General features: G+C 41.8%; 1 protein-coding gene across 3 annotated transcripts in view; it reads left to right on the plus strand.

Annotated features, from left to right (window-relative positions):
* Window positions 1-15,767, plus strand: part of SLC49A4 (solute carrier family 49 member 4) — a 92,586-nt gene that overhangs the window by 36,323 nt on the left and 40,496 nt on the right. For 2 of the 3 annotated variants that reach the window (XM_029605218.1, XM_029605217.1), the window contains exon 7: window positions 13,878-14,005. The exons of the other annotated variant lie outside the window; for it this stretch is intronic. In XM_029605218.1, the coding sequence (XP_029461078.1) occupies window positions 13,878-14,005 (128 nt within the window). The remainder of the gene's footprint in view (window positions 1-13,877; window positions 14,006-15,767) is intronic. 3 annotated transcript variants of the gene reach the window in all.

Below are 15,767 nucleotides of genomic sequence, written 5' to 3' on the forward strand. Positions count from 1 at the left end.
TGTGTGTGTTCTATACTTTTGGGACAGAACTGCACAGTATTTTATAAATCATGTGGCCACTGTTGGAAACAGGATGCTGGGCTTGATGGACCCTTGGTCTGACCCAGTATGGCATGTTCTTATGTCCTTAAACAAACAGCAAGGTCTTCATTTCCTCTTCCTTATCTTCGGTTAGCACTTAAACTTGCTAATCTTCCAGTCTTGCAAGGTCCTCCTGTAATGTATCACAGACCGCTTGTTGATGTAGTGAGGTGCCATGCTGCCTTGCTTTGCAGTGCTGAGTTGCCAGCGACTCTGCTACTTTCTGTGCGGCAGGGGCCACTTCTACTGCCGTCGTCTTCACGGCCTGGTTGCCGCTGATGTGCTGCTTCTGCACCCGACGTCCCTGCTCTGCCAGCATTCCTCTAGGTGCAAGTGTGCGCCTATTCTTATTTAAAGGGCTGCGGAAGGAAAAGCCCCGCGGCCCCCTCTTAATGACGTCTAGCCTGCAGCCCTATAAAAGGGCTCCTCAGTCACTTCCTGGTTGCCTTTGCAGGGTCTCTTGACATGGTCTTCTGTGGTCTTGTCTGTCCTGGGTCCATCTTCGCTGGATTAAGTCTTTGGAGTCCTCTTGGTTTTAGAGTCTCGTTCTGAGTGCCTGAGTTCCTTGTTCCTGGTCTTCAGAGAGCTTATTCCAGCCTGCGGTCTTCAGTGTCTACCTGGTCCTTGTCTTCTGTCTTCGCCTGACTCCTTGTCCTTGTCTGGATCCCTGTCTTCAGTCTTTGCCTGATTCCTTGTCCTCGCTTGGATCCTTGTCTTCAGCCATTGCCTGGTTCCTCGTCATTGCCTGGAGCTTATCTTCAGTCTTCCTCTGGTTCCTCGTTTTTGCCTGAACCTCTGTTTTCAGTCTGCTATGGTCTTCAGCCTTGATCCTGGTTCTGCACCTCCAGCTTGGCTCTGGTTCAGACTTCAGTTCCAGCTTGGTGCTGCTGCTGAAGTCTTGGTTCCTGTCTTGTGTGGATCCTTTCATCACCTAGCCCGTGTCTGGATATGCTTACCTGCCAACTCTGGGGCTGGCTGTGGCCCACGTTGCTATGTTGGTCGCATTGTGGCACAGGGGCGCATGCATACCTGTGGCCCTGACTGCTGGTTCTCTGACAACTGGTCAGTGCTTCAAGGAAGCATCGAATGCAATTTTCCAGACACTGAGTCATTTGATTTCACTGTGTTAATTTTTTTGTTTAGTGCTCCAGAAGGAGAAGAAAGCCAGCAGCTTCAAAAAGTGCACCCTGAATGAAAGGATCATATCTATCATGGTTGCCCATGGTTCTCACAGACTTACTCACTGATACCAAACCAGATTTCATAGCAATCACTGAAACCTGGATAAAAGACTCTGACAACATCTTAATCAACCAAGTAGAAGACCCAACATACAAAACATTCTCAATCCCCAGACCAAAGAAAAAAGGCGAAGGTCTCATGCCAATCATCAAAAAAAAGCATGCAGATGAAACTTTTCACAACTAAGATATGCTCCCCTTTCGAAATAGCACTTTTCGACTCCTCAAAGTTACAAATCTGTCTAGTATACAGGAGCCTTAGAATGAACCTGCTCCCCAGTCATAGAATTCATGATCGCCAACCTAACACTCAATAAAGCCAATCATCATCCTGGGCGATTTTAACTTACATATGGACACACGCCCCCTCTCATCCACATGCAAAACAATCACGGGTGCACTAGCAACAATGGGAGTAAAATAAATAGTCAACGGACCAACTCACAAAGCAGGACACACCCTCGACCTAGTTTTTATCAACATGGACACCTGGAACTCACACCAAACAGAAATAACAGAAATCCCCTGGTCAGACCATTCCCTTATCCAATCCAACCTGACCTACAACAGTATACCCACCAGAATTGAAAACAACATAAGAACCATCTCATACCGCCCTCCCTTTGATAGCGAAACACTGCAACAAAATGTCCAAGAAGAACTCAAGAACATTGACTTAACAAACGCAGAAACAGCCACAACCTCATGGCTCAACATTACCAAAGCCGTAGCTGATAAAATAAACCCAACCATCTTAAAATCAATAAAAAATCCAAAACACCACAATCAATGGTACAACGACAGCATAAGATCAGCCAAACAGGAACTCAGGAAAAAGGAGAGATTCTGGCACAAGAACAAAACTGCCCCATTACTCAATGCATACCGATCCCAATTAGCTAATTACAAAAAACGATTCCATATTGCAAAGAAAGACTTTTACTCGACCAAAATAAATAAATATCAACAGAACCCCAGAATGCTTTTCATCGTCATACAAAACCTCACCAAATCACCAAAAAATAAGAATACCTTCCAGCACAAGCAACAGCAACGATTTTGCAGAATACTTCACTGACAAAATAAAAAAAAAAAATAAACAACTCCAACAACAGCACCATCACACACACCCAAACTCCAGTATCGTCTCTAAAAATAACAACAACTTGACATAACTTTGACTCTGCCTCCTCACTGGAAATCCAAAAAATAATCAAAAAAATGAATCCAGCCAACCATCCTATCGATAGCATCCCCATACAAACTATTAAACTGATCGACAACCCAATAACTAAAACAATAACGGACATAGTTAACCTCTCCCTCACCGAAGAGAAATACCCTGACTGCTTAAAATCAACAATTTATTTATTTATTTGTTGAGTTTTATATACCATCATTCGGTAAAGCCATCATAATGGTTTACAAGGTTCAACTTGCAATACATTTAACAGTTAAGCAAAAAGTATAACAGGATGCATATTAAACACACATATGAGAGACCTCCGATTACAAAGATATTAACTAGAACTAGCACTATGGATTGCACGAAGGGGTGCACAAAGGAGGGTGCCCCTTTGGCGCGCAACCACGGCACGCAACACCTGGTGTTCCGGCGCCGTTTAATGGTCCAGCGTTGTCATCAGTGATGTCAAGAGGGGCGGGTCTCCCGATTGGGGATCTTACATGGCCCTTCCCTTTTCAGTTCCAGGTGAATTCTTACTTTGTTTTTCTTTTATTCTCATGGCTGTGGGTGCTGCAGGGTGCCCGATGATGGTGATGGGTGGCCTCCCTGAGCGTGGGCGCCCAGTGTTCCGGCGCTGTTTAACGGTCCAGCGCTGTCATCAGTGACATCAGGGGGGGTGGGTCTCCCGATCGGGGATCTTACATGGCCCTTCCCTTTTCATTAAACTATTAATAAAAAAGAACAACCTAGACCCGGAGAACATTAAAAACTACAGACCGATATCAAACTTACCTTTCATCGCAAAAATCATAGAAAAAATCGTCCACTCCCAGCTCTCTGACTACATTGAAATGAACAACATGGTTCACCCCCTCGCAATTTGGATTCAGGAAAAATTTAAGCACGGAATCATTACTCCTGTCACTAAATGACACCAGTCTTTCAAGGATTTGACAAAGGAATAAGTTACATATTAATCCTCCTGGATTTATCAGCCGCCTTCGACACAGTCAACCATTCTATCTTACTCGACAGACTATCCGAAATAGGAACAACGGGTAATATACTAAAATGATTCACATCCTATTTATCACAAAGAAGTTTCCAAGTAATATTCAACAACAACCTATCAAATAAAGTAAACCTAAATACAGGAGTCCCACAAGGATCTGCCCTGTCAGGAACACTTTTCAACATCTATCTTCTACGAATTTGTCACACACTGGATCACCTAGGTCTAACTCATTTCCTATACGCTGACGACATTCAAATACTGGTTCCAATACAGAATACGCTGGAAGAAACTTACGAGAGAATAACTATCTATCTCTCAGAAATCAAACAGTGTGTATCCACTCTAAAACTCATAATAAACATTGAGAAAACTGAATTAATCATCCTAGACAAAAAAGTCAATGACTCATCCATGCAACTGCTCAAAACAGAAAACCCCAAAACACTAATCTCTCCTGTTAACCATGCTCGAAACCTAGGAATCACCATAGACAAAGAATTATCATACAAAACCCACATAAAAAATACAATTAAAGAAGGATATCACAAATTACTTACACTCAGACGTCTTAAACCTTTCCTTGCACAGGATGATTTCAGAACAGTCCTGCAACTACTCATATTTTCCAACCTAGACTACTGCAATGCCCTACTCCTTGGCCTACTACTTGCTACCATCCGTCCGCTCCAAATACTACAGAACACAGCCGCCAGAATTCTAATAGGAACAAAGAAACACGAGCATATTACTCCATCCCTCATCTCTTTACACTGGCTCCCAATAAAATACAGAATAGACTACAAAGTTCTAACAATCCTCCATAAAATAATCACAGGGCAGAAAACTACTGGCTGAGCAAATACATCGAACTCCATGCTCCAAGACGGAACCTTCGCTCAACGAATAAAGGCCTCAAAATCCCTCATGTAAGAACCATTCATCTGAACACAACCCGTGGGAGAGCTATATCCATCGCCAGCCCCGCACTATGGTACTCATTACCAACCAAAATAAGAACTCAACCAAACACGAAAACTTTTAAAAAAGAGTTGAAAACCTGGCTTTTCACCAGAGCCTACTCAGACGCACTCAACCATCAACACCACCAGACTCCCACCCAATCCAGCACCAAGAGAAAATCCACATCTCTCGAGCAACATAAAAACCTCTAAGAAAATGTACAATGCCCTATTCATCATATACAAATAACCTCTAAAGTATACCTGGAACCAGAAATACCATGCTGTAACTATCCTAACCGGGCAAACCATCCAACATTTATACCATCTTGTCCACCCGTGGAGTCTCACCGCAACCATAAAACCCACTCTATGCCGCACGAGAAACTTTTAAATATGTAATAACTAACACACAACCTGCTGCAACTATGTTTACCTAATTGTTTCACCTAATATAATCACTGTAGAAACCCTGATGTAACTTTGTTTACCTAATATTACTGTAAACCGTTCTGATGGCGAAACCGAATGACGGTATACAAAACATGTTTAAATAAAATAAATAAATGATAGATGTGCCCTTTTCCTGGGGGGACAACCACAACATTTGGGGATGTCCCCTTTATACGACTATGATCCCTAGAGAGAGTCCTTTCCAGCTTGACCTCATGATAAAAGCACTTTGGTTATTGTAAGTTTAACCCATCTGTATCAGCATAGACATAAAGGGAGCCAGGAGCTGCACCGAATGTTGGCAGTTCATCGACAATTGGGGAGACATCAGCCTTCCTCAACATCGAGCACCAGGCAGGCCACTGCTTGACTTCTCCCACCCAAAGAGAGAAAATAGTTTAGACTCTTCAGTACCAGCATTATGGAGGTCCAGTAATGTGCATCTGGTAAAGGCAAAGAAGCATTGCTATCTGGCTCTGTTAATGTGCAGTGCTGGGAGTGGGTCCATCTTGGCAGCTCTTATGAATTGGTGTTATTGCACCATTCCGACACTGGGTCCATGGCCCTCACAGCTTGGATATTGAGAGAGTAGCTCTGGGGCTTGCATCATTTGAAATCTCCCATCTTCCTGAGGATGTATCTTGTATTCTTCTAGTTTCCAGGAAAGATTTGACAAGAAAATCATTGGTTTTAAAGTGGAGGAGATTTGTATTTTGGTGTGAGGAAAAGGCCCTAGATCCTTTCTCCGGCTCCACACAAAAACTGGTTACCTTCTACATCTTTCCAAGTCAGGTCTTAAGTCCAATTTGGAGTTCATCTCAGTGCAATTGGTGCTTACCACCACCATGTAGAAGGTAAACCCTTCACTGTACAGTCTCACTTCTCCGTTTTCATGTGAGGCTTACTTTATTTGAAACCTCCCATCAAGCTTTGCTCTGTGTTTTGGGACTTCAATATGGTATTGACTCAGTTGATGAAAGCTCATTTTGAAGAAATAGACTCGAGTGAGCTGAAGTATCTGATCTGGAAGGTCATGATTTTGGTGGTTGTCACTTTGGCATACAGAATCCATGAGCTCTAGGCTCTAGCCGCGACTTAACCACCTTATACCAAGTTTTTTCACTGTGGGATGGTTCTGTGCACACATCCTAAGTTCCTGCTTAAGGTTGTATCAGACTTCCACCGTAACAAGTCAATTGTCCTTAAAGCATTCTTTTCCTGGCCACATGTCCATAAAGGTAAACAAGTGCTGCACAGTTTGGACTGCAAGAGAGTCTAGGCCCCCTGGACTGAAAACCTTCGGAAGTTCACTCAGCTTTTTGTTTCCTTTGGCAATGACGAACCTGAAATTGCATTTGCCAAGCGCACCCTTTCTAATTGGCTAGCAGATTGCATCTCCTTATGTTATACTCAGGCAGGCCTGAATCTAGTGCTCCTGTCAAGTCTCATAGTGTCTGAGAGATGGCAGCATCAGCAGCTCACCTACCATCAGCCTCCATGGAGGAGATCTGCAAGGCTGTGACGTGGAGTCCTTGCCACACTTTCACATCGCACTATTGCTTAGTTAGGGACTCCTGAGATAACAGTAGATTTGGCCAGTCTAGCCTGAAATATGTTTTTGATGAGTAGAACCCAACTCCATTCACCCACCCTCACTCCTAGGGCCTATTTTGGTTCCAGGCTGCCCCTCTACAAAACTCAGAAAATGCAAAAATGGCCAGTTGCCACCATAAAAAGTTTCTGCCTGTTGGTACTATTTTGTTTCTCCTTTTGTTTGTACTGGGCAGTCTGTAGCTAGGGATTTCACTTGTGTGAGGACTTCCATTTTTCTTGTACTCGGGGGGGCGGAGGGGGGGGAGCAGAGTTGCTTACCTGTGACAAGTGTTCTTTGACGAAAGTAGGATGCCAGCCTTCTAAAAAAAAAAAAAAAAAACCAACAAAAACTCACCCACCCTTAAATTCATCTAAACTGGACTGGTAGCTAGTGCTGACCCTGAAGCATGCATGTGGAATCCTTATGGACAAATTCCATGTGATGGGTAAAAGTAAAGCAGGATGTATACTACTGTCCACCTGCCAAGATGAAGAAATAGTTTGATAAATGCTAGCAGAAATTAAAAAGGTGAATAAATTTGGCAACACAATACTAATGGGAGTTTTCAAGTATCCTATTACTGCTGGGTCATTGTGTCATCAGAACATGCTAGAAAGCAGAGTTGCTTACCTATAATAGGTGTTCTCTGAGGATATCAAGATTTCAGACCTCTTATATGGGTGACATCATGCAATGAAGCCCACACAAAAGTATGACTTCAGAGCTTCAATGCTTTAAGCATTCCCTACTGGGCATGTGCGATACGCTAAACCTCTGTGTCCATATGAAGCACCTTCAGTCAATAATTTAGCTTAGACTCGAAGAACCATCTTAGAGACTTGTTGAAAATGTATTAGTGTAACGTATTTATGATTTATTGCTTTGATTGTAGCTCGTTTTGATGTTGCAAGGGATTGGAGGCTATCAAATTGTAATAAGAAAATAAATTTTGTTTCCTGCAGGACTTTTATTCAGTTTGACTCCATTCCATCTTCTACATATAATGCTTCTCCTCCACCAGTCAGTATATAATTTATTCCCTAGTATCACATCTCAGAGATGTCTATTATGTCTGTTTCCTCATATAAAGCCATCTATTCTAACTTGCTAATCTCACATTTCAGATTTCTATGGCTTTCACGTACATACAAATTAAAAAAACACTATAAAATGTATTTCTAATTGTATTTGTCTTCACAACCTGCTAGTTAGCGGATGATATAGATAGTTTAAAGTCATTCACATCTGTGTGCTCTTTATTTGAATTCATCTGGGCTGCTTCACCCTTAACCACAGCCTCTCTTTTGGGATATTCTGACTTCCCTATTTTGCCAGTATCCTTGGCCGATACCTCCCTTTGACCCTGGTGCTTCTCAGCGGCCATCTGTTTTCTTCCATGGTCCAACTTAAAAGCTGCTCTAGCTCCTTTTTAGATATTAGAGTCAGCAGTCAGGATCCACCCTGGTTAATGCAGAGCCCATCCCATAAGGACAAGGCTCCATGTTCCCTAGGATGTTCCCCAGTTTCCTCAAATCTAAAACCCTCCTCTCTGTACCATTGTCTCATCCATGCATTGAGCCTGCAACACTGAAGGTTCTGGATTTCAGTTGACTACCTAAAACCCTAAATTTAAACTCAAAATGTTAAATGCTTCTTTTTGGATAGGAATAAGGCATTTGAAAGCCAGAGGTTAGAGATTTGTATTAACCATCTGAAGTACTGCGAGTTTTATTTATGACTTTTATATTCCACAAAATCCTATTTTGTGATCACTGCACATCACAGTTATACACCCATAATTATTAAAAGTTTATCCCTTCATGGAAAGATCTGATGATGGAAACAGACTTTTCTGGGCAGCCAGGTTTATGGAGGATTTCCCATATATCATTGCGGTTGATTGCATCAAAGACTTTTGTCATAAAAACATAAGAAATTGCCATGCTGGGTCAGACCAAGGGTCCATCAAGCCCAGCATCCTGTTTCCAACAGAGGCCAAACCAGGCCACAAGAACCTGGCAATTACCCAAACACTAAGAAGATCACATGCTACTGATGCAATTAATAGCAGTGGCTATTCCCTAAGTAAACTTGATTACGAGCAGTTAATGGACTACTCCTCCAAGAACTTATCCAAACCTTTTTCAATCCCAGCTATACTAACTGCACTAACCACATCCTCCGGCAACAAATTCCAGAGCCTAATCATGCGTTGATTGAAAAAAGAACTTTCTCCGATTGGTCTTAAATGTGCTACTTGCTAACTTCATGGAGTGCCCTCCTAGTCCTTCTGTTATCTGATTTTAAATTAGATCCTCCTTGTAAGTGGTAGGCGGTGCAATTCATAAAGAACTGGCAAAATATTAACTTAATGGGAGGTCCCAGTAAGTATTCTGGCTGCCAAGCTTTGTACTACTGGCAAAGCCTTGATAGAATAATGAGGGAGGCGACACAACCCAACAGTCTGTGGTTCGTACTGCCGAATATCTTTTATCAATAAAGATTTAAAAATGTTTGCAAAAATCTTAGCAACTAGATTAAATCTTATAATGCCCTATATCATTGTCAGATCTATAAATACCATGTATAGCTCTGTTTTGCTCAAAGCAGTTTCCTGAGTCTACCTGGTTGAGAACGCTTAAAATCCATGTTCAGTGTGTTTATCTGGCAAGGAGCGGTGGTTGCTACCCTTAACAGAAGGCATGAGGGTAACATGCATGGAGTAGCAGTTACTATCATGAGCAACTTGCAGGGCAGATTGATTGGACCGTTTGGTCTTTATTTGCCGTCATATGTTTGCTATGTTTGGCACTTAGACAAATGTCAAGATTTTAAAATCCTACGGTTCTGACTGCCCTGGGCATAGCCAGATAACTTGTTAGCCAGCTAAAAACTTACATGGCTATCTCAAGAATGGTTCTAGGGTGGAGCCCAGTGATTTGGCTATGTTTGCTGAATAATGCCAATTTAATTTTTTTTTTCCTACATTATCCAGCAGCGAATTTAAATTTTATAGATAAACTTATAGATAAAGCAGCGAATTTAAAGTAATTTGCAACAGCCATTATGCTGAGGTAGCTGAATAATTTTAGAACAGCTGAAGAGCAGACCTAAAGTTAGCCAGATAAACATATCTGCTAACTTTAAGATAGCCTGGTATGTTTAGCAGCATGCCCACAATGCCGAATATCCTGGCCAAGTTAGCAGGATAGGTTTAACTAGATTACTTGCCCAGCAGCTAAACACAGACCTCACCATTCATATGGTCTCTCCGCCAGATCTGAATTCACACTGTGATTCCAAGAAGATGCTGTCCACAAGTTGCTCTATCATTCTATTGAGAATTGTTCTTGCCAATATGTTCCCAGCAATAGACTGCAGAGGAATTCCACAGTAGTTGTAACAGCTGATTCTGTCACCCTTCCTGTTATACCGATGGATGGTTAATACATCCTGGGTCACAGACCCATGCTTCCAAATACAATGAAAGAGTTCTGTAAGTTTCAAGAGCATGTTATCACCTTGATGAAAATTTCAGATGGTATGCCATCTGCTCCTGGGGATTTCCCTGGTGATGTCTGGCTGACTGTGTTACTGACCTCATGGAAAGATGGTGGTGTGTCTAGTTCTGCCAGTATTTGTTCATTTGGGGATGTCATTCAAGAAATGTTCCTCTGAACAGCTCCAAGGACTGATTGACTACCTTTTTAATTATTGAGTAGTGTTTGTGTTTGCAGTTTTGAAATATTTTATTGGTGTTTGGTAAAGCTTTCAAAATTTGCATGAGTCTTTAATTATTGGATATTCTATTCATCAGCTGTTTTGAAATTATTTTATTAGTATAATTTTATAATTATGATTCATGATTTATATATCTTGATTTTATTGATTGTTTCATGAGGATTAGTGACATTTTTGTTTTTCCATTGTTACACTTTATAGAGTCTGGCGTGATGCGTTTTACAGTTCAGTTTTTGTCTGCACATTTCTATTTATACTTTATGTGGCTTTATTCTGTAATTGGTGAGGGTTTGTGTTCTGCATGCAAAGACTGAGAGGAAGCATTCTTTTAGTATGTGGTTTCTCTCTAGGGAGCTGTAGTAGCTTGGCCTGTTCTGTTTTCCTGATAGGAGGTGTATTGATATTTTAGATTCTGGTGTAATATTTTTGGTATTCTTTTTCATAGGTGGGGTTGTTATTCTTTGAGTGTTGGCAGAGGAGGACCATGCCAAAATATATCACAATAGTTATGATGCCATATGAATTCCAAGTTGCAAAGTTTTCTTGTTGGCATCACAACAGTGCATGAAATTATCACAACAACTTGTATATTAATTTTACCTCAGAATGTCACTTTTCATGTAAAATATGTTATAAATGCCTAATTTAAAATTGTGTATGGGGAGGAGGGGGGAGGGCGCCAGGCTGTAAGGTTTGCCTAGAGTGCCTAATACCTGTGCATAGCAGCAACGCTCCCCCCCCACCAAATTACCCCTGGAGGAAGTTTTTAATGCTGGTAAGTGCTGGAAATAATTGAGGTAAAATGTTTTAAAGTTTCATACATGATGCATAATGGCTGTTGCAAATTACTTTAAATTCGCTGCTTTATCTATAAGTTTATCTATAAAATTTAAATTCGCTGCTTTATCTATAAGTTCATACGAAGTTAGCCCTGTTATCTGTACCCTCTTGTTTGATGTAATTTCCAACTTTGGTTCTATGTAAACCGACGTGATATGTACTAGTACAGGAACATCGGTATATAAAAGCCTTAAATAAATAAATACTTAGCCATTCTAGGGTGCAGTACATGGCATTATTTATCAGTAAGAAAACAACTAGTAGGTCTCAGACCTGCATGCCTACAGCCCACCCATGTTAACCTTGTGCCCACCCAAAAAATCAATTCTGGCTACGCCACTGAGTGCAAGGAGGCCACTAGAACAAATACCTCTGGTATCAGACGTTCTTTCTGCCAGAAACACTAAACTCTTTTGACTAGGGGGTGATTTCGACCAGGGTGGCGGCTGCTGAACTGGGATCCTCCTTGGCATTCTTGAAGGGCTTCAGCAGTTCTACTACCTGCATCATGTGGAACCAATTCTGACACCCCAAGGGGTAATGCATGCTAACATTGGTATCTGTAGACAATTCATGTTGCTCCACTGATCTCTGCATCATCACAATGTCGGCATTCCACATGCAGCCTGCGTTCTGAATTTGCTGCTGCTGACCCTTCATGCTCTGATTAAAATGCCCTGCTATTTTCCTGCAGCTCTTTTTATCCATTCCTGCAAAATGCTGGTTTTCCATAACAATAAAATGCCTCCTCGCTTGTGATGTCTTTTTGGATCTCCTCTCTGGGTACATGGCAACTGCTGCTGGAGCTGGGATTGAGGGCAGAACAGAAGATTAAAAGGCCAAGGCTGTCTTTCATGCTCTAAACTGCCTGCCTGCTGTTCACAGGCGGGGAGTGATCTTGACCCCAGCAGGATCACTTGCTGCCTCTGCGGCTATGCTATATCCACCTGCTGCTCACTGGATATCACACTAGTAACTAGGTTCTCCAAACTCTCCTGCATTACTAGATTTTTCAGTATCCCCTTCAAATCTCTCACATGAGTTTTCTGAATCAGTAGGTTCAGCAAAGACCTGCTGCAGACACTGGTCAGGATGGAACAGGGGGCACTGTGCTGGCTTTGGCTGATGCCCTCGTACTGCACTGCTACTGCCACTCGCTACCCAAGTCTGCCTTTTTCTCCCCCCTGCACCATGTTAACAATGGCGATGGAAGCAGCTGGCTGCTGTTCCAGCTTCTCGGCAAACCCTACATCACTAGCTGGTTTCTTCCTCTTTAAAAAAAAAATAAAAAATCCCTTTTGAGCTTGGTAGGAAGCAATGGCACTTAGTATTCCTTAAAAAAAAAATCTGGTTGGTACCATCTGCAGCCTCCACGTTCCACTTTTTCCCCAATGGGGAGAAGGAAGCAATTTCATAAAGGTTTCGGAGTTGTTTGCCTGAAATGACCTGGCAGAAAATCACCACTGGTAGGAAGGATCCTTGTCCTTTATCTTATGCCTTTCATCATCACCAGTAGTTTGTGCGTGCCCCAGCCTTTTCTCTTCCTCTCCCATGCTAGTTATTAGATGGAATTTATTAATGTAGGTTAGTGTTTGTGCACCTAGGGGACATACAGATGGCAAAACAGTCACTTCTGTCGCAGCAGAGCACAGTGGACGGCTGATGCAGGTGTCGCTCATGCAGGAATTTATACACCGTCCCACGGACTCTCTTAGACAGGGAAAGCAGGAGACTGCCTTTGTCGCTGCACTGGATAAATACTCCACATTCTGCCAGAACCAGACAATCTCTCTGTATTTTTCCTGCAGCCGCCGACACTGTCTCTTACCCTGATGATACACTCTGCCCCCTCTCACAGAGATTACAGACTTCCCCACATCACAGCTGTGCACAGTAGTGTCAGTCAGTGGCACAGCACTCTTTGCTTTCTCCTGTAAATCCAAACTCTTTTCTTTCACTCTAAACTTTGAAGCAAGGTGTTTCAGAACTTTGCCTCCCCCCTGTGAGATCTGACGGAGGAATGGCTGAACAAAATGGTCTCTGCTCAGAGTGCTCATTGTTCTATTTTCACTTTCAAAAAATTAAATCATTTCATGCAGCTGCCAGCTAGGACAGGCTGATTTAAAAAAAAAAAAAAAGTGTTGAAATGTGATTGGTCTTGTTCCTTCCTTGCCCCTTCCTCAACTGGCTATGCTCTGACTGGCTTGAAGTACAAAAAATGCATGGCTTTGTTTCCTCTGTAGACTCTCTAAGGGGACTGAGTTGAAAAACCTTTCCCTGAATCAAACTGAAAATGGACTTGTTCTTCATGTTTTTCCATTTGGATTGACACGAATGCACATCCCTACTGTCCCCAAAGAATGCTCAGAATAAACTCTCTTTATATAAAGCACTTGGTGGTCTGTAGTGCAAATAGAACAGGTCAACAAAGGCTCACAAATGAACAAGCTTTGTACCTTTTTTATTTAGGTTTTTTTTAAAAATACATTTTAGAATTCAATAATGTTGTGCTCAGTACATCTATGAATGACTATATCCATTCATATAAACCACTGCATCCATTTCTCACTTTTAAATGGCCCTCCTGCTGGGTTTTTGATTACAAAAGTCATTAGCTATAATATTTAATACAAAAGAAATTAGTTATGTTTAATTATTCTGTGCCTGGTATTCATTTCTGTCAAATTTTCACCAGAGGAGGAGCATATTTTTGTGTCCCGTACTGAAGAAAGATAAACTATTGCATTTGTGTTGTGCTCTGTTTCAGGTTTGCAGATTTTATCAGAGGCATGCTAAAACCCATACTAGTGCTGCTCTTCTCCGCTGCGACACTAATGGCCACATGGTTCACGCTGACCATTCTAAGCAGTGTCACCCACCTGCCTTTAACGTCAGGTATGCAAAAGCTGAATGCTTCATTATACGAATAAGCATTGGTGTATCTAATAATATGGCGTTGCCAGTACCCACTGTTAAAAATCACTGTTGTATGGCAATGTCTCTACGTACAGCAGCTCGAGTCCACCTGTCAATAGTGACGTCTAGGTACCAAGTAATTTGCTTGTACAAACATAAGACTCTGTGAAAGCTACCAAATAGAATCAGATAGCGGTGGATTGCAACTTCCAACAGCTTAACTAGAGTCAGAACTTTCTCCTCTATGCAAATAGAGGGATATTCCTAATCTAAATACTCTTTTTGAGATTCATGTGCGGTGCAAGTCAAGCGAGTCCATCTCAGTAAGCCTTATGGAACTTAAATTTGAGGATCCTGGAGGCATCTGGATCAGGAGAGATGCATGCATTCAAAATGTGCTTCCAAGCAAGTCAATTCTAAATTTGGAAAACCTCCAGTGAGTTTTTAGAGTATAAAAAAGGGCCTACGTAAAAGAAACAGAATATGGTTTACCATATGTCCTCGCTCACTCTTCTCTCTCAAGAACCGTGAAGCAGTGAGGCCAAATAGCTTTAATGTTAAGACAAAGACAGAAACGATGCTGAGGTGCATGTCATTTATTATAAGATGGAGAAGTATTGAACTGAAATTGCCTATGAGCATGATATATACAGTAATAATGAAAAATCTGTATTGCTTTAAAACTAGGGTCGCCAACTTCCAACTGGGAAAATTCCGAACACTTGGATGTGTGGAGTAAAATTTTTACCTTTGTTCTTCCACATGACTATTAAAAAAAAAAAAAAAAGCTTTTATTGCTTGCCCTATTACTAGAAAACTGTACACAAACAAGCCAATACAGAACGGTGCGCTCGGCCGAGCATACTGTTAGTTCCTGTCTGGACGCGCGTTTTCAACGCACTATTATTACCACTTATACAGTAAGGGGTAATAGCGTGAGGAAAACACGTGTCCAACTCCCCAAAAACTAATAGCGCCCGCAACATGCAAATGCATGTTGATGAGCCTATTAATTATTCCCGCGCTATACAGAAAGTAAAATGTGCAGCCAAGCCGCACATTTTACTCTCAGAAATTAACGCCTGCCCCAAAGGCAGGAGTTAATTTCAGCCGGCACCGGGGAAGTGTACAGAAAAGCAGAAAAAACTGCTTTTCTGTACACCCTCCGACTTAATATCATAGCAATATTAAGTCGGAGGCCCCAAAAATTAAAAAAAAATCAAAAATCGTAAAAAAAAAAAAAATCAGCCCGTGGCTCACGGGTTGGAAGAAGGACGCTCAATTTCTGTCCAAACAGAAATGGTGTAGCACTAAGGACATCACGATCTTCAGTCAATTAGAAGAGATTGCAAAGCACTTCCTTTTTTTTATTATTATTATGAACAATATCAAGAAGGACTGATTTCGGTCTCCCGACACGAACGGTGTTTCGTCACTCCGGCTGCGTCGGAAGGGACAGAAGCCCAAGCTGATCAGTGACAATGCCAAAGAAGTCTTCCTATCCAGTAAATCGGCTTCTCCAAACACACCAGGCCCCTTGAAACACTTAATAACAATAGTGTGTGTGTGGGGGGGAGCCCCATAGGGATGACTATCCAGGACTCTGAAGGCGGGGAGACTTAGAAAACACCAAGGGAGCACAAAGAAAAATTGTAATTTCAAGCACTCATGATAAATGTTCAGGGAACCCCATCAACGCAATGTGAAGAAATCTAGTGCCCACAAAGGAAACGTCTTTTGT

Source organism: Rhinatrema bivittatum, chromosome 6 (assembly GCF_901001135.1).
Source record: "Rhinatrema bivittatum chromosome 6, aRhiBiv1.1, whole genome shotgun sequence".
In the NCBI taxonomy this organism is placed as follows: Eukaryota; Metazoa; Chordata; class Amphibia; order Gymnophiona; family Rhinatrematidae; genus Rhinatrema; species Rhinatrema bivittatum.